This window comes from Ostrinia nubilalis, chromosome 9 (genome assembly GCF_963855985.1).
Source record: "Ostrinia nubilalis chromosome 9, ilOstNubi1.1, whole genome shotgun sequence".
Classification (NCBI taxonomy): Eukaryota; Metazoa; Arthropoda; class Insecta; order Lepidoptera; family Crambidae; genus Ostrinia; species Ostrinia nubilalis.
The window spans coordinates 14,204,297-14,225,014 of NC_087096.1; the positions used below are offsets into that span (position 1 = coordinate 14,204,297).

At 38.0% G+C, this 20,718-nt stretch overlaps 1 protein-coding gene across 1 annotated transcript in view; it reads left to right on the forward strand.

Moving 5' to 3' along the window:
• Positions 1-20,718, forward strand: part of LOC135074860 (uncharacterized) — a 22,692-nt gene continuing 1,974 nt past the window's right edge. The window contains exons 1-14 of the mRNA XM_063969241.1: positions 1-250; positions 358-463; positions 1,862-2,086; positions 3,288-3,488; positions 4,509-4,703; positions 5,408-5,609; positions 6,113-6,285; positions 7,115-7,245; positions 8,856-8,948; positions 9,230-9,335; positions 9,876-10,100; positions 16,117-16,317; positions 16,867-17,049; positions 19,417-19,618. Coding sequence (XP_063825311.1) covers positions 162-250; positions 358-463; positions 1,862-2,086; positions 3,288-3,488; positions 4,509-4,703; positions 5,408-5,609; positions 6,113-6,285; positions 7,115-7,245; positions 8,856-8,948; positions 9,230-9,335; positions 9,876-10,100; positions 16,117-16,317; positions 16,867-17,049; positions 19,417-19,618 — 2,332 coding nt within the window. The 5' untranslated portion in view covers positions 1-161. The remainder of the gene's footprint in view (positions 251-357; positions 464-1,861; positions 2,087-3,287; positions 3,489-4,508; positions 4,704-5,407; positions 5,610-6,112; positions 6,286-7,114; positions 7,246-8,855; positions 8,949-9,229; positions 9,336-9,875; positions 10,101-16,116; positions 16,318-16,866; positions 17,050-19,416; positions 19,619-20,718) is intronic.

A 20,718-nucleotide genomic window follows, 5' to 3' on the forward strand; every position in this document is an offset into this window, starting at 1 on the left:
CAGCTCAGCTGTTATGTCAACACAATCTACCAAAGCTAGGCGGAATTTACGTTTAAATCACTATTATCAGCATTCTTATGATTAAACGCGTTTGCGACAGTACTTATTAATGTTGTAATTTAGTTTTGTAGTGTCCCCATTCGTCGTTCGGACTTCTCACAATGAATATCTTGCGAAAACTTTCTTCCATATCATCCCCGAGTCTTATCAGAAACTTTTCGGCTTCTTCAGTTACAAACGCAAATTATAAGTATGTATTTATGTTCTTCTAGAGTTGATCAGTTATGTAGAATCTCTATTCGTGTTATAATGTGGGAAAAATACGTAAATAAAATTTATTCGCTTTTTTTGTACCAGGTGTAAGCTACTAGTTGTCGGCGGTGGTTCTGGAGGATGCACAATAGCTGCGAAGTTCGCTAAAAAGCTAAGGAAAGACGACGTTTTTGTGCTTGAACCCAGCTCGGTAAGTTAAGTATTTTTTTTACAATTATGTAGTAATATTCCTTACAATCTTCACATACTGTTTGATTAATACATAAATACTTCAAGTGCATTTTTAAAAGTAATATATTTTTTACATTAGGTGTTAAAGGCTGTTTCGCTTATTAACTTACAAAGGTTCCACTTAAATAGAGCAAATAATAATGTATTGATAGACATTGTGTAAAGTCCCTCAGTTTTTATAATAGGTATATTGCAAGCAGACTGGAGTGATAACCAAACAATGGACTGTAAATATTGTCCAATATCATAAACGTTGTACTGAAGGTTACTTTAGTTATTACTCATTATGACTACAGACTATAAGAGTAACACTTTTATGTTATGTATGATTTATCGCTTAATGTTGCTTATCAATATTAAAAAGAGCATAGGTACCTACTTAATTATTTAACAAAATTGTAAGTAAAGAGTAAGTGTAAAAAACCAATTACTTTTATTTAGGGACAGTACCACAGTAACCCAATATTACTGAAGTTATTGTTATGATTAGATAATTTTGTGATATTATCATATAAAATATGATAAATTTAAATCCAAGCAAAAACTTTACTTAAAGTGTTGCTAAGACATTACATAATATCTATTAATACATTTACTATTATACAGGTAATAATTATCACAAGGTATGACTCACATCACACCTGTTCTGTTGTCAAGTCATATTCTTGAACTATAATGATATTTATGTATAGAATAAAATTTTTGCATGATCTCTCAAAAACATATTTTCATGTCAACATATTTGAGTAATTTGCAGTCCATGTAAGGTCAAAGAAACAAAAACAACATTAAAGTGATTACAATCTGTTTAAACTGCTCACTTTTTTTATCTAAAACTGGCTTTTGGCTTCTTGACTATTATAATGATGATTTATCACAATTATACCTACCAACAGGTTCTCTACCTATTCTGAACATAATATTTTGTGTGTCTCTAGCTTCTTTAATAATAAGAAAAACATTTTAAATGTTCTAATTTTATTTATTTTATATTAATTAGTATTAAAAGTTGTTTACCTTGCCTTTCTTGTTTCACCTTTGCTCCCTTGATGACCATTATAATAAACGTTATCTAAATATTTCAATCCCATATACAGGGTGTTAGGTAAATGGGTATATGAGCCGACACTAGCCCATGTTAACATGGGCATATAAATGGTATGGTGAAGTCAGAAAATTGATATCTTCATTTAAATTACTTTAATTTTCATACAAATCGGATTTTATAAAATTTATTTTGTATGAAAATTAAAAAAATTAAAATGATGATATCAAATTTCTGACTTCACCATACCATTTATATGTACCCTGTATACCAATAAGAATGAATCGCATATTAATCTATGAACTCTTCCAGGACCACTACTACCAGCCGCTGTGGACGCTCGTAGGCGCCGGGGTAAAGACAATAGACGACACCCGCCGTCAAGAAGAGAGCGTATTACCCTCCAACGCTAAGTGGATCAAGGATAGAGCGGTGTCCATCGACCCACAGAAGGGAGTGGTGCAAACCAAGGGCGGGGACGAGATACAGTACGAGTATGTCGTCATAGCTGTCGGTTTGCAGAATGATTACGATAAGGTTGGTAGTATGGCACTTTTCTAAGAATTCAACACTTGTTGAGAGACTATGCCTCCCATACTCCAGAATAAAAATGTTAAATACCAGCCCATATTACATGGCCATCAAGTTATTTAATAAACTACCACAAGAAATAAAAAATGAACAAAAGTACACAATATTCAATAAAAAGTTGAAACAATACTTAATAAATAAATGTTACTATAAATTAGATGAATATTTAAATAATAAATAAAATAATAATACAGGACTGATTTTGTGATAAAACTAATACACTAACGTAAACTGAATAACTTTTAATGGCGCTCTGGACTGTAAATAAATACTTAAAATATAATATTATACTTACCTACAAAATAAATAATTATATAGCATGCATGCAGCTCTCCAAAAAATTTGCAATACCTAAACTAGGTTACTAAGTTTTAAGCACTGTATTTAGTTATAAGACCTTATGTACCTACACTTAGTGAGCAAATAAATGAATATGAATATGAATATGACATCTCCACAGTCATAGTGTCAGGCGCGGATCCAGCCCTCAAAAAAGGTTGTGGGCACAGCCACCATTTGCAAAGTGAGAGCTAAGTGGTCGGTGGCGGCGGCGTTTTAGTGGAACGGCTGTGTTCCAAATCACGCTCGATTTTTTAAAGGCTCATCAGTCAGCCGTTTTTATCATCAGCCTATGGATCTTATCAATAGATCATAATTAAAACAAGCAAATTAGGGTCAGGCCCACAGTGCCCACAACGGTGGATCCGCGCCTGCATAGTGTCTTATTTCGCGTCGTCATAGACGCATGACTCGACAAACGAGATCTAGTGAAATAAAAAAAAATCTTATTGGTTTCAATCAAAAGACGCTCAGCTACACTACTACAAAAAGACTACTTGACAAAGGTCTCCTCCAAGGATTTCTACAATGACCGGTCTTGTGCTGCCCACATTCTGATGCTTCCCACAACCTTCGCCAGATCGTCGGTCCACCGAAAGGCTTGTCTGAACTTTATCTTCCAATCCGTGGTGGCTATTCGAGAACTTTTCTACCCCAACCTACCTACCTAGGTATGTGTCGTAGATTTGGCATTGCATCAGTCCTCTTACACCAAGTTAACATATCGTCTAGTATGCTAATATACTACTTATAAAGAACTGAAATGCTGAATTGACGGTCTTTTTTATTCCCATAATAATATCTCCAGGTCCCAGGTCTCTTCCAAGCACTTACAGACGAGAACAGCGGCGTATCCACGATATACGCGCCGGAATACTGCGAAAAAACATGGCGCGACCTGCAGCGATTCCGTGGTGGCGACGCCATTTTTACGTTTCCTGATACGCCCATCAAGTGCCCGGGCGCGCCGCAGAAGATCGCTTATTTGGCCGACTCGTACTTTAGGATGGTGAGTCTCCCAACATAGTTTTGTTGTGCCATGCATAGAGAGGTGGCGCGACCTACAACGTTGTTTGTGTAGTGTCAGAATTTATGCTCAATTTGAACGGTGGCTTAATGTGCCCCATGCCTGAAAAAGAACCCAGCTATAGAGACGTCCTGTCCTCTTAGATTCTAAGAGGACATCATCTGTTTACTTGAAGCATAGAGAGGAGAAAGAAGCAATGCCGATAATCGAGAGTGTCTCGTTTAACATTGGCACATGCCATATTATGTTTGTAGTAAAAACATACATTTAATACCCAACATAACACTTAACACCGGCCAGTGTATTATGAAATGATGACACTTCATCAAATCACACATGAATCACATTTTTAAGTTTGGCTCACATAAATCTAAACAAAACCTTTGTTGAAATAATACAATAGTATCATCATGACATTGACTCACATAATTCGAGATCTCAAAAATAACAGTTTATTGTTTTGGAATAAACCACTCAATGGTCTATTCAATATTTATGTGATCTTGATTGAGTACTCATTGTTTATTCTATAGTACTCATTAAGGCATTGTATTTTACGATTGATAGTTTACAATTACAGCAGCCCTACGTGTCGAGAAGACAGATAATAGAGGCCTTTTTCGGTTGTAGCTTATTCTTTGAATATAGGCAATATTAAATACCTACTCATCCTGAGTTCTACTACCACTTACGTATTAGTTAAAGAAAGGAGTGTCCTCTGTAGTCAAAGTTCTGAGTTTTTATTTTTTCATTTTACATCAGATACACGTGGAACAGGCATGAAAGTACTTAGCATTTTAAATAAAAACTTTTACTACCCAAACTGGTATTAGTGAAGGTTTCTTAGCAATAATTCTACTGAAAAACGAGCTTGAAAACAGTTTCTGATGTCCTTATTGATGCAGAGCGCTAGCTACTTGGCACTGGCTGCCTAATACCATAATGATATCCAAATAAAGCCAATCCATTATACCGAATGTAATTTCTTATTCTCGTTTCCAGACGGGCGTCCGCGGCAAGTCCAAAGTGACGTACAACACGTGCCTCCCCGTCATATTTGGCGTGAAGAAGTACGCAGACGCGCTTATGAAGGTAGTCGAGAAAAAGCACATCGACGTCAACTACAAGACCGTGCTGTATGAGGTCCGGCCTGAGAAGAAGGAGGCTGTGTTCTACAACACTGATAAGAAGAATGAGGTAATTATTTTAACTCTTCTGTTCTAGGTCTTAAGGTTCAGTTTTAGCAAGGATTCGAAACTGATCATATCCACCCACAGTGTCGTGACTCGTGACCATAGTGACAATGGAATCTGAGATTTTGTATAATAATATGCTTTAGGAACATTGCGACATTTTCGTCGCAAAGTCATCTACACAAATTGCTATTATGCACCAAAACTTTCATATATTTTTTGTGAATAATATATGTTCTTTTTAGCATACACTAGTGCTGATTTAATGTTTCAACCGTGAACCGTCATATTTTTAGACACTAGGTGCACGATTTCTGCAAAAACTAGTAATAAAGACGCTAAGCTAAAAGAGATCTTATGGAACAGTATGTTCTACAGGCGATATGGTTTAGTTTCCTGGCTCATCATTCCCACTTCTCATTTTCAAAAATCAAAATCAAAAATATTTATTCAGTTTAGATCACAAGTGGCACTTATGAACGTCAAAATATAGTAAATAATAAAAAAAGAAAAGGTAGCCCTTATGGGGCACTTTACATGTCTCCTTATCTTTTGGGCCCTACCAGCGCTTCGAGACAAACATAAGGCAAGTGCTGAGAAGAAACGCCGGAACAAACTTAGTCACCACTAATTGCCAGGAATTATCTAACGGTAATTTTACTTTTCTCTTCTAATTTGCAATACAGTTGATTTAAAATACTATTACAGCTAACGACAGTATGTTACGACCTCCTTCACGTAACGCCTCCAATGATGACACCGGAGTTTCTCCGAACGAACACAGAACTGGCCGACTCGGCGGGTTATTTGGACGTGGACAAATTCTCGCTGCAGCACAAGAAATATCCCAACGTGTATGGAATCGGAGACTGCACGAATACGCCCAACAGCAAGACGGCTGCTGCTATTGGTGAGTTTGTGATAAAAATATTGTGTAAAACTGTTTACAACTTTGTATAGAAGCCATATCAAAAACTAAAAAAACTTCTTCATGCTTATCACCCTCTTAGACAACGAAATTGATGTCATATTGAAGCTTTACCCGTACAGCTCTGCTGAAGCGTAGTTAGAACTATGTCATTTTCACTAAGTAGAGTGGTGGCGCCACTGTAGAGTAAGACTGTGACTCGCTAGTGGCGCCAACTAGTGAGCGCTAATACAGTAACTCTTATTGGGGTGAGAAAATAGTGAATCTAATAAATTTGACTATAGATTTGACTTCATGACATTATAGCAACAAAATCGCGTTTTGATAGCTGATAAAAAGTATGTTAATTGTCCACCACCCTATTGATGTAGGTAGTGTCAAGTCAACTATTGTATTTGGCGTTACTGTTTATCGCTATCGTATTTTACCATATTTTGATTATGGTGGGCTATTAGCTAACAATCTTTTATTTTTTATTTATGCAGCGAAGCAGTGCCACGTGCTAGAAGTGAATCTTACAAACTCGATGCAAGAGAAGCCCGTAGCGGCGCGCTACAACGGCTACGGCGCGTGCCCGTTGCTCACAGACTATGGGAAATGCATACTTGCTGAGTTCATCTACGATGGGGTGCCGCACGAGACGCTGCCCTTCGATCAGGTAATCTTGATCCTCCTAGAATACCTAGGGTCACATGTGAAGCTGATCTCATGAGCTATATTAGAACGGCTACCGCGCGTGCCCGCTGCTCACCGACTACGGCAAGTGTATACTCGCTGAATTCATCTACGACGGGGTGCCGCACGAGACGCTACCCTTCGACCAGGTAATCATGATCCTCCTAGGTTACACAGGGTCACATGTGAAGCTGATCTCATGAGCTATATTAGAACGGCTACGGCGCGTGCCCGCTGCTCACCGACTACGGCAAGTGTATACCAGATTGGCTGAGTTCATCTACGATGGGGTCCCACACGAGACGCTGCCTTTTGACCAGGTAAACCCTGATAGAATTCCTGGCTCCCAATACTTAAACTCCTGTATTTATAACTAGCCAGGATCTGCAGTTATACTATGCGGTGCTTGATCCTCCCAAGGTAACCAGCCAGCCACGCTGGCCCACGTCATCATTTCAACCACAGGATGTCGACTGCTGAACATAGGCCTCCCCCAATGATTTCCAAATTGGCCGGTTGGTAGCAGCCTGTATCCGGCGCCTTCCTGCAACCTTTGAGGTGCCCTATCCCATCGGCCATATCCAATCGGCCAATCCATCGACATATGCCCTGCCCATATCCACTACAGCTTGCTATCCGTCGGGCTATGTCAACGACTTTAGTTATTTTACGGATCTCCTGATTTTGGATTCGATCTCGTAAAGAAACACCGAGCATGGGCCTCTCCGTAGCACGCTACACTGTTCTTCAGAATATCACTTATCTCTTACGTTCGCTCCTTTAAGCACATACCTACTTTTTTATTGTTCCAGTCGCGTGAGAGCACGATAGCGTACTACATGAAGAAAGACCTGTTCCCGTTCCTCTACTGGAACTTGATGCTGAAAGGCAACTACCACGGGCCCGAATTCATCAGGAAGATCGTCAACCCGCTCGCTAAGTAGCTACATAAGTTAAGCAACACATTAACTTTAGCGACTAACGTCACCGCAAGGTAATTTTAACACTTTTTTCGACTGTCTTTGGTATTTATATATACCCCAAACGAGGATGGAATATGTCGTCTGTATATCATCTAACAGGCAGTAATTTTAGTCCAATATTAGGGCAAGCACAAGTGTCTTGTAAAGACGAATATTTGTATATTTTAGCAACAAGAGGAAATGATTGGTAGATTTTGCGCACTTTTATATGAACTAGCTAGGTACTGTTGACATGAAATATTAGTGAATTCTCTTGACGCTTTGGTAATTAAGTTTAGCGCCATAAATATATTTAAGTGGCGTTTTTTGGATCTATTTCTTTTTTAGAACATTGTATGAACTTTGTCTCATATAAAGTATGTACAGTTAGCAAAAAACCTTAAAAGTCGCTTACAAAATAAAACCAGTTTTTAAAACTGGGGTACTCTTACGGTGCTAACTGTACCTAAATGTCTCAAAGACAAAAAATGAAAAGAGGTATTTTTATGCGTTACATTTTTACATTGATTTGTTGTCAATGGGTGTTTTGTTGTGTATATTTTGAAATTTTTAATTTTTACCACGTTATTTGAAGTTGAATTTAAAAATTATGACACCATTTGTAATATCGATTTGTACTTTAAAATTTGTGAAATATTTGATTTAGAGCTGAGCTATACTTTAATTGAAATAAGAATAGCAATAGCATTAAAATTGGGGTATTATTTCTTTAATATACTTGACAAATTTTAGTTTGTAGGCAAAAACATACTCACTATGATAGTGGCTTAATTTTCGTCGGTTATGTACTGAGTAAGTTTATTAAAAAATGTACGGTTGTCCAGATTGTTATTCATATAAAATAATGTACTTTTGTATACATTTATTTATTCTATTTAATGTTACATAAACAGCCACGAAACACAAAAATAAACGTGATACGACTCTGACAGAGTATTATATTAGTGTAACTAATCAAAATATGCTTGTTACATATTTTATGGATTATTACACCAAGACCCAGATGCAGATGAAATATACTTTATGTTTAATGTATACTAAAACCGCTTAACGTATACCTAAAACCGCTAAAACGGTCTTATTTCAATGTATAAGAGTTGTGCTAGTGGATCTATAGCATCTGTTGATTGTAAACTTAATTTATAAGAGTTTAATTAGTTGTTTTAATGATATCACAATCAAAAAAATAACACTTTTTAAGACAAAAATTTAAAGTAACCTGTTATAATTTTTTAGAGATTTATGTAAATACCATATATTTTGTTATTGTGAATTATATGAGGTTTATTTGAAAGAGCTTTCGTGTTTTCACTCCCTACCAGACCGTTGTCAGACAAAGAAAGAGAGAGAGAGATGCTAAAGGAGAAAGGCGAAATGAAAAATCTCCAATATGGTTTTTTGGAAGAGACATTATTAACATCGATATCTTAATGTGTTCTAATTATTCCTATAATAGTAATGTATCATTTTAATAAATAGGTTTACCTTTGCCTATAATAATCTAGTTGGCTCCAAACTTTACATGGACCAAAACAAATATGTCATGAATTCTAGTAAAATGAAATTCCAGTGGAAATGAGATGAATATAAACTTAAAGAAACTCATTTATGGCGCAAATGCAGTAAGACGCTATGGAGTGCAACACTGCAGGACAAATCACAGGTATTTAATATTATGTAAATTGTATGTAACTCATACGTTAGGTAGTGTTAGAGAGGCCAAGTATAGCACTAAAAGACACTTATTATTTTATACAAATAGGCTTTTAAAAAGGCCTGACTCCACCAATCCAAGACTACGAGTGTGTTTCAATCAAGTCACTTAGGTGTGCAGAGTGCCATATTCTCAGTTAAAATAATAAAGATAGTATAAAATAACGCTTAATACAGCATAAGGTGCCAGTTTTAAACTTGATGTTCGTGACAAATATGTTTTGTTTGCAGATGTAAACTTCTCGTGGTGGGGGGAGGGACAGGCGGCTGCAGCATAGCTTGGAGGTTCGCCAGGAAACTCAAAGGGGAGGATATTATTGTCGTGGAACCGTCTCAGGTACAGTAGTAGTAGTAACGACACACTGGCAATTTAGCTGTTACCAAACCAAACTATCACACTGTTTCAGTAAGCAAACAAACAAAGCAGTGTAATGTTTACGGAATAAAGCTGCCACTATTTTGATTGTATCCTTTATTGCAGATAAAATAAGGTGCAAAAGGCGAAATAATTTCTATTTAACATCCTCAACTAGTCTATCTTTCGGCCAAGCAGAAATAATAGAGTTATGCCCGTTTTCACCATCAATCCGTAATTTTTAAATGACCCCTACGCCTACGGTAACACATAAACAGGCATTTTGTTTTCATAGAGGTCACTTAAAAATTGGGGATTGATGGTGAAAACAGGCATTAGAGTAGTAGGTTATGGTAGTTGACGTGGATGCATGCTTTTGAAACCAAGGTAACTAGTTTCAGAAGCATGTATCCACGTTAAGCTTTTGAATCTTTTGATAATGTAGATAGGATTGGGCTTGCAATTTCATATTATTTTCTTGATACGTATTTACTATACCAGACAATAAATTAACATTTCCAGATACACTACTACCAGCCCCAATTCACGCTAGTCGCGGCCGGTATAAGCAAGTTTAAAGAGAGCTACAGACCGCAGAAGTCGGTGCTGCCCAAAGATGTCAGGTGGATCCAAGACCGCGCCGTGGAATTCGATCCCTGCAACTGTGTGGTGCACACCTGTGGCGGGGACAAGATCAGCTACGACTACATGGTGTTAGCGGTCGGACTGGTCAATGATTACGACAAGGTTTGTACGGTAACATTCCCAAATAACTTCTAGAACTTTTATTGGCGGTCAAGCTGTAGATCCTGGCTACATAGGAGTTGCAGCGGTGAGAACGAGAGGTGGGAATAGTCACGTTAACTTCTAGATACACTACTACCAGCCTTTATTAACATCAGTCGCAGCCGGCTTATAAGATAGCTACCTACAGACCGCAGAAGTCGGTGCTGACCAAAGATGTCACGTGGATCCAAGACCGCGCCGTGGAATTCGATCCCTGCAACTGTGTGGTGCACACTTGTGGGGAGACAAGATCAGCTATGACTACATGGTGGTGGCGGTGGGACTGGCCAATGATTATGACAAGGTAATTCGCGGGAACATTCCCGCTTAACTTCTAGATATCCTCTAATCTCTTTTCTCTCCTTCGAATCACTAAAATTCTTGTATAGCTTGGATCTACAGCTTAACCGCTAAGAACTCAATCAGAGAGGTAATTTGATTTTTGATTTGTGAACTGAATTACTGTAATACACAGTGAGGTATTTTAATTGTTAATTTGTAATTGATTTACTGTTATATGTTTGCTTACACGTGTCAATGCGAGCTAAAATCGCAATGGCTTTTTCAATTGGTCTTGGTCTGTACCGAAGTCCATAATCATTGGGTAATACTAATAACTAACATTTCATGTTTCTTTCTGAGAAGAACTAGACAAGTGTATTCTGAATGGCCGTATGAAGTAGTATGTAGACTAAATTATTCACTACACTTAAGGCTTGGTATTTCTGCTAAAGTAGGTATTTCGCGCTGTCAAAATCTGCGCGCGCAATACTTCGCCGAAGACAGCGCGCCAAAGGGCTCTCGCGGCTACACAGTATAGAAATACGCAGTTGGTTAGGTTAGGATGACTTCCTTCCGTTCAAGCGTCACACTCACAGCACTTTCTAATACAAATCAAAATATCCAAGTTATAAAAACAACTTTCAGAATTTTTGGGAATATATTTTAGAATCGAATAAATATAAAATATAACTGCCAAAGTAAACACGGTTCAAAGAGGCGTGGCGTCACCCAACCTTACGGAAGTTCCACGCCGGCCAAAAGAATTTCAAGATTACGTCACCCGACCTATCGGTAGATCCTCGGGAGCTTGAGCGATTGGAAAAACATTTTATGATCAGTTACTCGTAGTAGCGATTATTTAGAGCTTGGATAATAAATTATAGTTGTTGCAATTCACGAAACTTTGCATGTGGTTAATTACATTAATCAGTACACGCATCAATTTTGTTCAGTCTTTTTGTTTATTAATAAATAAAAATAACATACTAAAATTGCATACATATTTGTTTGTATTGGTCTGGGTCTTCCATAATTTATATATAACGTATGTAGGTACGGGGCTCTGTGTCGAAAATCACTATGAGCATCACACGCGGTTACCTGCCGCAGGCACCCGCTCTGAGCACTCATGGGAGTTTATGCAGAGGTCGCTAGAGTTTGACTTTGTTTATAGTCATTACGAAGCAGATTTTGATGGGAAACTGCACTGTCTTGAATTCGAAAGGGTAATTTGACGGTGTTAGGGGAATTCTAGGAATAAATGCAGAGCCTCCTCATTGAGATTGAGACATTTCAATTTGAGATTTCACTTGACATTGATTGCAATCTGACATGGAGTTTTCAAACATTTGTAAAAATAAAAAGTAATTAAATCAAAAGCAGTAAGTATCTAGTATTGATATCAACTTCGAAGCAAATGACTCCCAAAATAACTTTCTACCCCTTCTACACGTTTTTCATGAATTATAATATTAAGGAATTGTTAAGCAAAATTTCAAGTAGATTGAACCAAAGAATCACTTTGTCCCATACAAACTTTGCCCCCTTTTTTCACCCCCTTCATTTCATGACCCCATTTCAGAAAATCGGATGCCTACGTCATACAAAGAACACACCTTCCTTCCATCTCTCGTTAATATAGGTCCACACAAATAAAGAATGTTTGACTTCGACTTTAATAATTATGCTCTTACATAATTATAAATAAACTAGCTTTCCGCCCGCCGCTTCGCCCGCGTACAATTTTTCGGTTTTTATATAACCTATTACACTCAGATAAATAATGTGGCTTTCTATTGGTGAAAGATTTTTTAACCCTTTTCTTGGCATTGTGCATTTAAAGATACGTTGACCGAAACAAAAATATAGGGGAAAAACCAAAAACTATTTTCAAATGTTTTTTTAATATAACGTTAGCCCAAATACTACAGATTGTGTTACACAGTATAGAATCGCTACAGGCTGCACAGATTTAACAGTAATATGAAAAATGTCAGACCGTTGACAGGCGTCTACGCACCGGCTGATAATTTTTATTATTTTCGATGTTTTTTTTTAAAGAATATTGGTGATTATTTGTAGAAATATGGATAGTAAATAAATGTTTCTTGATGATAGTGCTGTTTTTTCATCCCAAAACTTGTATAATTATTCTTCTACGATGCGGATTGTCCGAATGTATCTCTAAATGCACATTGTCAGATACGTAATAATTTACTTTCAATTTTGAATGTATCTTTAAAGAGACATTGCCAGGTTCTCGTTGACTTTATTTTATGTTTTTTTTTATAGATTCTATTGCATAAAAAAGGGATTAAAGTTATTAGTTAGTAATATTAAAAGCTGTAAATTATACTGATGTGAGTTTTAATTCATTTACTAAAGAATCGTTGTTTTTTGGACAACTTAGTGCTGCAGCAACAAAATCAGGCGCCCAAAATGCTGCTTCTGGTTTCAAAATCTGGAATCAGGTCGAAAGTCAGTAGCGGTGACACTTCAGCTGATGAATTAGAAGCCGCATTTAGCCTCCTGATTCTCTTGGGTGGTCTCTGATCTTCCTACTCCAAACAACCCAGATCACCCCAAAAAGCGAGCAGCCTGTCCAGGCTGCTGCATGCTTCTGGTTATAAAACTGGTGATTGAATTATTTCAGCCAGTTCGACTGCTGCATAGTTTCCCAGAGAGTTCCAGAGATCCATTTCCGCTATCTTGCGTTTCCACTGTAAGTTAGGTATCAAATTATCTTCAATCGAAGACGTGAACACAGTTCGTTACCAGTTGGCGTCAATACCCCTCGTATTTTTTTATCAATCTTGCAGGATTTCCATGTGTCCTATCTGCATTTGCTTCTCCTGGATGATAAGAGGGGTCTGAGGTTCAGGAGGAACTCCAACGACGCTGATGGAGTGGTTCTCATACATCCAAATGCAGCTATACTTGCAAGGCGTTACAAACTTTGAAGTGGTTTTTTTACTTTGTTTTAAGTTTTTTGTGAAAGATACTTATTTTTTATTTCTCAATTAGGGAATAGCTTAAGGTTTTGTAGTAATTTTCATTTAAATAACTAATTTCTACTAAAAAATAAACCATGTTTTAATTTACTACAAAGCTGGCAATGTGCACTTAAAGATACATACTATATTTCCAAAACTACATACCTAAGATTTTTTTTCGTATTTTTTACATGATCTTTACTGGTCCTAAATCCAATATTTATAGTTTAAATCACAAACATTAACCAAAACCGTCTTTGCCAAGTATAGGGTTAAAATAGGTTCAGCAGATCCCGAGATTACCCCTTACAATTTAACAAATATACAAACACACAAACTTTACCTCTATACAATGTGTCCGGGCTTGTAGTGATCAAACTTTAAGGGCATAATCGGTTAAGTCGGCATAACAAGTCGGCGGCTAGTATGTAATCGGAATAGGTTGTGTGATTCTTTCAGGCAGTGCATTTTCGCATGTCGCGTGCGCTATAGAAACTGCTGGGAAGGGGTATCTTTGTTCAACAATTACGTCAAAACTAATAAACGTAGACTGATAAATTTACATTCGTTTTGTAGAATAGCTCAAATACTAATAATACAATGCAAATAAAACATACCTTAACGATCTGGTTTTTCTTGTATTGGAAAATAACTGAAAAAGAAGTGAAAAAAGTCATGTTATTTTCTAATTAAATCCATTCTTACTCCCTTAAAATGTATGAAACTTGTATCTGTTTTCTACTTCTACTACTAGATAATTTTATTGGCTATCGTATGATATAAATTTTTTACTTATTAGTGTTAAGCTACCCACGCTATCACTTATTTTTGAAGAAAGAGGTGAAAACTTAAAATTAAAAACTTAAATCCTTGTAATTTTGCGAGAAATGGGTCAAGCCCCAAATTTGAAGTATTTTCATCGATAAAATTGTCCATAGATTACGCCCTTAAGGTTTGATCACTACATGCCCGGACACACTGTATAAATTAGATAAAGATAGGTAATTTGAAACCCTATTTTGTTTTATTCTTTTTTTTATTTTAATTATTTCACAATCTAAACTAATATTTACTGTAAGTAAATGCTAAATAGTAAATATTATTTTGGATTGTTAAATATCCTATCCTACTAATATTATAAAGGCGAAAGTTTGGATGTCATGATGTCTGGATGTCTGCATGTTTGTTACTCTTTCACGCAAAAACTACTGAACGGATTTTGTTGAAACTTAACAGTATTATTGTTTATAACCCAGATTAACATATAGGCTAACTTATGTCGATATGTGACAAATAAATTTCAATAAATAAATAAGACGTGTAAAAAGCGCCATCTACCTATCGTCATTGGTTAAAATCTACAGCGCTTGACAAACTACTGTATGACGTTCGTAAATATTCATTCAGGGGAAGCCGTGAAACGCCATCTATCAACATGATATCTAACGGGGGTAAAACGAGGTCCACGCGAACGAAGTCGCGGGCGGCCGCTAGTTTATAATAGGTAGCTTTCCCTCCGCAACCTTATTGGTATTCCATGTATGTGTCTTTTAACTGATTTCTGTTAAACATTTCATGTAAAATTTTTCCAGTTATAACTCCATTTACATCTGCATCTGTAAACAAGGGTTCATGTTCTCCAGCGCAGATGCCGAGTAAACAGAATCGTCTTTCAGTGACGTGCAGCTGCCCCTATATTTTGACCCACTGACCTAATTTTTTATTATTTATTTGTATCAGTGTGCTCTTCTAATAGGTGTAAGACGATTGTATGTAGGCACTATTAATCCTTCAAGGCCCGCGAATCTAGACATAATAGATAATCAATTGTTATGACATTAATGAATGCCGTCTGGGACTCAAGCGGTTAATATGTAATTTCAACTCATTGGTTTTGTCTCATATTTAAGGAATTTACTATGTATCATAAGTAGAGTCTTCGTTTAAAAGGATGCGAATGATTTAAATTTCAATAGGTAGACAAAATTGATAATTCTTAATTATCAAATATTTTAGCTTTCTCCAGTAACACTGATATTATTATACTGTGACTCGTCAAAGTCATCATTGTCAAAAATATTGACAAATCGCGAACTGTCACGTCCAAAAAACTGACACGCGTCCGTCCTCCGTAAGCGCCACCGCGCGACTGATTGAGATTGTCCAAGCCGTCATGGACGATTTTTTCCACATTTTTTAACATAGTAACTAAATAAGACGCAATATAAAAATTCCATCCGTTAAAAGCCCTCAAGTTATTTCTGAACTTTAGTTTAGTAAAAGATTTAGAATCTCAAATCGCTTATTTTAAAAATAAAACCATAATTAGAAAACGAATAGAGGTAACTTTGGGAATTTATTCTATCGAGTCAACTTCATCAAATCGTGTTTCCATCCGTTAATAGCCCTAGAAAATATCCTCAACTATGCCCAATAAAAATCTTAGCCTTTAATTTTACTGTTTAGTACCTCAAAAATGAAAAATGAAAACCTCATTTTCGCCATTTTCTCTGCTACCCGGCCTTAATAATGATTCTCCTCTCGTTATTTAATTTGAATAATGGCATATTTAATTTTCGAGAAATCGCGTCGAATGTTAAATTCCGACTTGCATTTCGCCGGTTTCTTATATCGCTGCTATTTTTCACAACACATCGAAGGGCTTGTATAATAATACCTAAACTTCATAATGCTTTGACCAGATACCCGGCCTAAAAGAAGCCCTAGACAACCCCAAAAGCGGCGTCTCCACGATCTACGCGTCCGAATACTGCGAGAAGACTTGGCGCAGCATCAGGAGCTTCCGAGGCGGTCACGCTGTGTTCACGTTTCCACGCACGGCTGGGAAGTGCTCTGGTGCTGCGCAAAAGATCATGTACTTGGCTGACGACTACTGGAGGAAGGTAAGGGATAACTGGTTTCTTACTTAAATTGTTTATTGCTCCGTAAATTATGTACTTACGCAATCTGTATGAAGATAAGTTTGTTTTTGATGTCATAGATGGTCGCCATCATTGCCTGTGGGCAGAACTCTAAGACTGGATTTCTATATTCAATCCTAATCCAAATTATACGGATTTGGATTGTCAACTGTCAAATTTTAATATGTTTTTGGCCAAAATAACTGCGGTTTTTGATGTTTATAAGACTATTTAAACAATATTAAAGTGTAAATGCATCGAAAATTTTGGAAATATAATCTAAAACTGAATTCAATTTCACAGTTGTAATCCGGATTTGGACAAGGATTGAATATGGGAATCGGGCGTAAGACATCTTCTGTGTATCATAGATAGCTTTTCCCGTGGCTTTGAGAGAATCGGCCCACTAGAATATTGGTGTCTCACTCAGGAATATTGTAGCTGTAGCATTGGAATCAATTAGTGACGAGGAATGCAAAGTTTACCTAGTTTGCTACAAAATTGAAATTGAAACTTTTCAACATTTTGCAGCATAAAATCCGCCACCTAACGAACATCTCATACGCTACCGCCGGCAATGCAATCTTCGGCGTTGAGAAATACGCAACAGCGTTGATGGGGGTCGCGTCGAACCGGTGCATCGCCGTCAACTATTGCTTAGAGCTGGTGGAGCTGACGTGCGTTGGTGCTGTCTTTGTGGACAGTGCTGGTCAGGTAAGGCTTTTTTAAGTACACAGTTATGCTTATATAGACTTTCAAGTCATTTAGTTTCCACTCCAAATAAATGGAGGATTGACCTACACTCCCCCTATGCTGCTGCCCAAATGGGTTGGGGAAGCCTGACTTTCGTATATTTCGTCTTTTATGACTTCCAAGGGAAGAGGAGATGTGGTCAATGCCATTACGAATAACCAACACTATGAGTTGATGGAGCTGACCAGTGTATAGTGAGTTTCCTGGTCTCTTATTTTTCTAAAAAGATGGGTATACTCTTTCCACAACCCTCAACTATAAAAACAAAACACAACACCTGTCAAAATGTTATCTCCGCAGACCATAACCCTCCCCTACAACCTTCTCCACGTGACCCCGCCCATGAGTCCACCAGTCGACCTTCGGAGATGTACTGAGCTGGTCACCGACGCCGGCTACTTGTTGGTCGACCAGCACTCGTTGCAGCACCAACTATCGGCCAAATAAAAGTCGGTGGTCTGCGCTTAGACTTCAATCTCTAACGGCCGAATACTGAAACGCTACTCAAATCTTTCACTCAGCTGACGGGCTCCTAAATTTAAGTATCCTTCAATTTTAAATGGTATTCTCAAACGCCACTTAACGGATTTGAAGCCGTGATCAGCTAAGCAGCTCTCAAATGTTTACATAATGGCAACATTTACCAAAAAAAGTATGTTTTCATTTACACAAATGATAACTTTGCGTTTTTTATCCATTACACGCAGCATCGTTTGTTTATGTATTGTCTTTTATGGAAATATACTCAATCAACTTAACATAGAACAGTTTATTTTTAGTTTCTATTATATATAAATCTCGTTTTGTCATATAAAAAAGTAATGCTTGCATTTTTATTTAATTAAAAAAATAATTTTAAAGGTGATACTTTTTATTGTTGAAATCTATTAAGTGGCGATCGTGGACCGAAACGTAACCACAATTGACATTTATCATTGTTGACAGAGCATCAAATTGACAAATCAACACTCTTGGAAATGCTGCTATGCAATGTCCCCTTATTCCTCATAAATAGGCATGTTTATGTATTGCGATTTCATAGCAGCTATTTTGGTTGTTACTTCGTGCACTATACGATGCACAGTTGGCTGTTAGATGTGGAAGATATCACCTAGTACACGTTCATAACTTCCCGTTGCGTAGAACAGTAGGGTTATAATAAGTATTTGGTCCACTGGTTGTATGGCGTTTGGTGAGGGGTTTCAAAGAGCTTCCAAATTATGAATCCAGAAACAACACCGTTTCTTTAGAGACGCGGAACCTCGCTCGGAATTGCATGTCATTATAATAATATTTTTCAATAGCGTTCAGCCTTATTGCGTTCCTGCGATAGATCTAGGTATTTCCTCGAGGCTCGAAAGAAATGATAACGATGACACACATTATTTACCACTATTTAGGTCGATTTAGGTATAAGAATAGGATTTAAGAAACCGGGCAAGCACTCTCAAATTTAACAGCTGCTTAAGCCGATTTGACAGTTGTTTGAGTAATGCTTAGCGTTGAATGGCGTTTCAGTATGCGAAAATTCATTTGAGTGGCGTTTAAGTGCAACTTAATTTGAGAGGTGCTTACAAATTGAGAACTGCTCAGATATTGTTTTGAGTATGCGAAATGTAAGTTTAGGAGCTGCTTAACTATTTGAGAAGCCGTCAAATATTTAAATGGCGTTTCAGTATTCGGCCGTAACACACTTAAGAACGCAACAAAAAATAGGGTTGAAAGGGCGTAAAATTTACAGGGGGTGCCCGGGTGGGGAGTTTCTTTCCCCCGCCCCATCTAGCCACGCCTACGCTGTTTCAACTACCCGTAACTATCAATACGTCGGGGACGTCGGGACATCCACCCACAAGGTGGACCGATGACCTCATAAAGGTAGCGGGAAGGCGCCACCAAGCGGCCATTGTGGAAATCATTGGGGGAAGCCTATGCTCAGCAGTGGACGTCCTATGGCTGAAATGATGATAATGATGAACTATCAATAGCAAAATAGGAGTGCATCTTAGCTATCAAAACGTTATCTCCGCAGACCATACAACCTTCTCCACTATGAGTCCACCGGTCGACCTTCGGAGATGCACTGAACTGGTCACCGCCGCCGGCTACTTGTTGGTCGACCAGCACCATCTAACGGCCAACTAAAAATCGGTGGTCTGCGCTTAGACTTAAGCAATCTCTACACACTTAAGAACGAAACAAAAAATAGGTTTGAAAGGGCGTAAAATTAACAGGGAGTGGGGAGTTCCTTGCCCCGCCCTGCCTAGCAATACCTACGCTGTTTAAACTACCCGTGAGTGCAACTCAGGTATCAAAATGTTATCTCCGCAGACCATAACCCTCCCCTACAACCTTCTCCACGTGACCCCGCCCATGAGTCCACCAGTCGACCTTCGGAGATGCACTGAACTGGTCACCGGCGCCGGCTACTTGTTGGTCGACCAGCACTCGTTGCAGCACCAGCGGTATGGCAACGTGTTTGGAGTTGGTGATTGTTTGTGCACGCCGAATAGCAAAACTGCTGCTGCTGTCGGTAAGGGATTGATATTTTTCGTTGCGCTATTTGTTTGTTTGTTTAGCTGCGTTATTAATTTTTCTCGCGTTGCTTTATCAGCTATGTTCAGTCATTAGGCCGGTTTCCATGCCATTCAGATTTATTCTGTCAATTTTATTAAATCTGAATGGTTATTCAAAACATTTCTCCGCTCCGCTTTGGTGGAAACCGGGCCTTAGACTCTTTTGACTACTTGCGGTAACCAATATTAAAATGACTCCTATTATCAATAAGATTGTACACAAAAAAAAAATGCGCTTACGCTGCTTTTTTGTTTATTTCCGTTCATTTTAAGCTCATAAAACGTACGTTGGTTACTGAAATAAATGGTTTGCACTGTGAAAAAGTTATCAGATCTCATAACTGTAGAGCCAAGCTTGTAACTCTACTCACACTAAGGCCTCAGCTTCGAACTTAGCGGGCAGCGGCGCGGGAGCGGCGGCGGGGCGGGAGCGGCAGGATCTTATGCGTAAAATCAAATAGACCGGTTCTCGAAAACAGCGGCGCGGGAGCGGGCAACGAGCGGGCGGCGCACGCACTCCAGTCTAGCGGCGACCGCTCGCGCTGCGCGACGCGCGTCTGCATTCTAGGGTAGTGCTGTCCAATTGTTTTGTTACGTGTGTCAAAATGTCCTCGGACGAGCAAGAGCGAATAATTTCAGAAATCTTTGAGAGGAGACCTATATGGAACAGCAAAGATGTAAACCATAAACATAGAAGAGTGATTAACCAATTATGGGAAGAAATAAAAAACGAACTTAATACTGAAGGTAAATATAAAATGATTTATTATGTCAACTAGCTTTCCGCCCGCGGCTTCGCCCGCGTGGAATTTTGTCTGTCACAGAAAAACTTTATCGCGCGCGTCCCTGTTTCAAAAACCGGGATAAAAACTATCCTATGTTCTTTCCCGGGACTCAAACTATCTCTATGCCAAATTTCATCAAAATCGGTTGCGAGTTTTAAGCGGGAAAGCGTAACAGACAGACAGACAGACAGACAGACAGACAGACAGACAGACAGACAGAGTTACTTTCGCATTTATAATATTAGTTGGGATTGTTTATTATGTTACACATA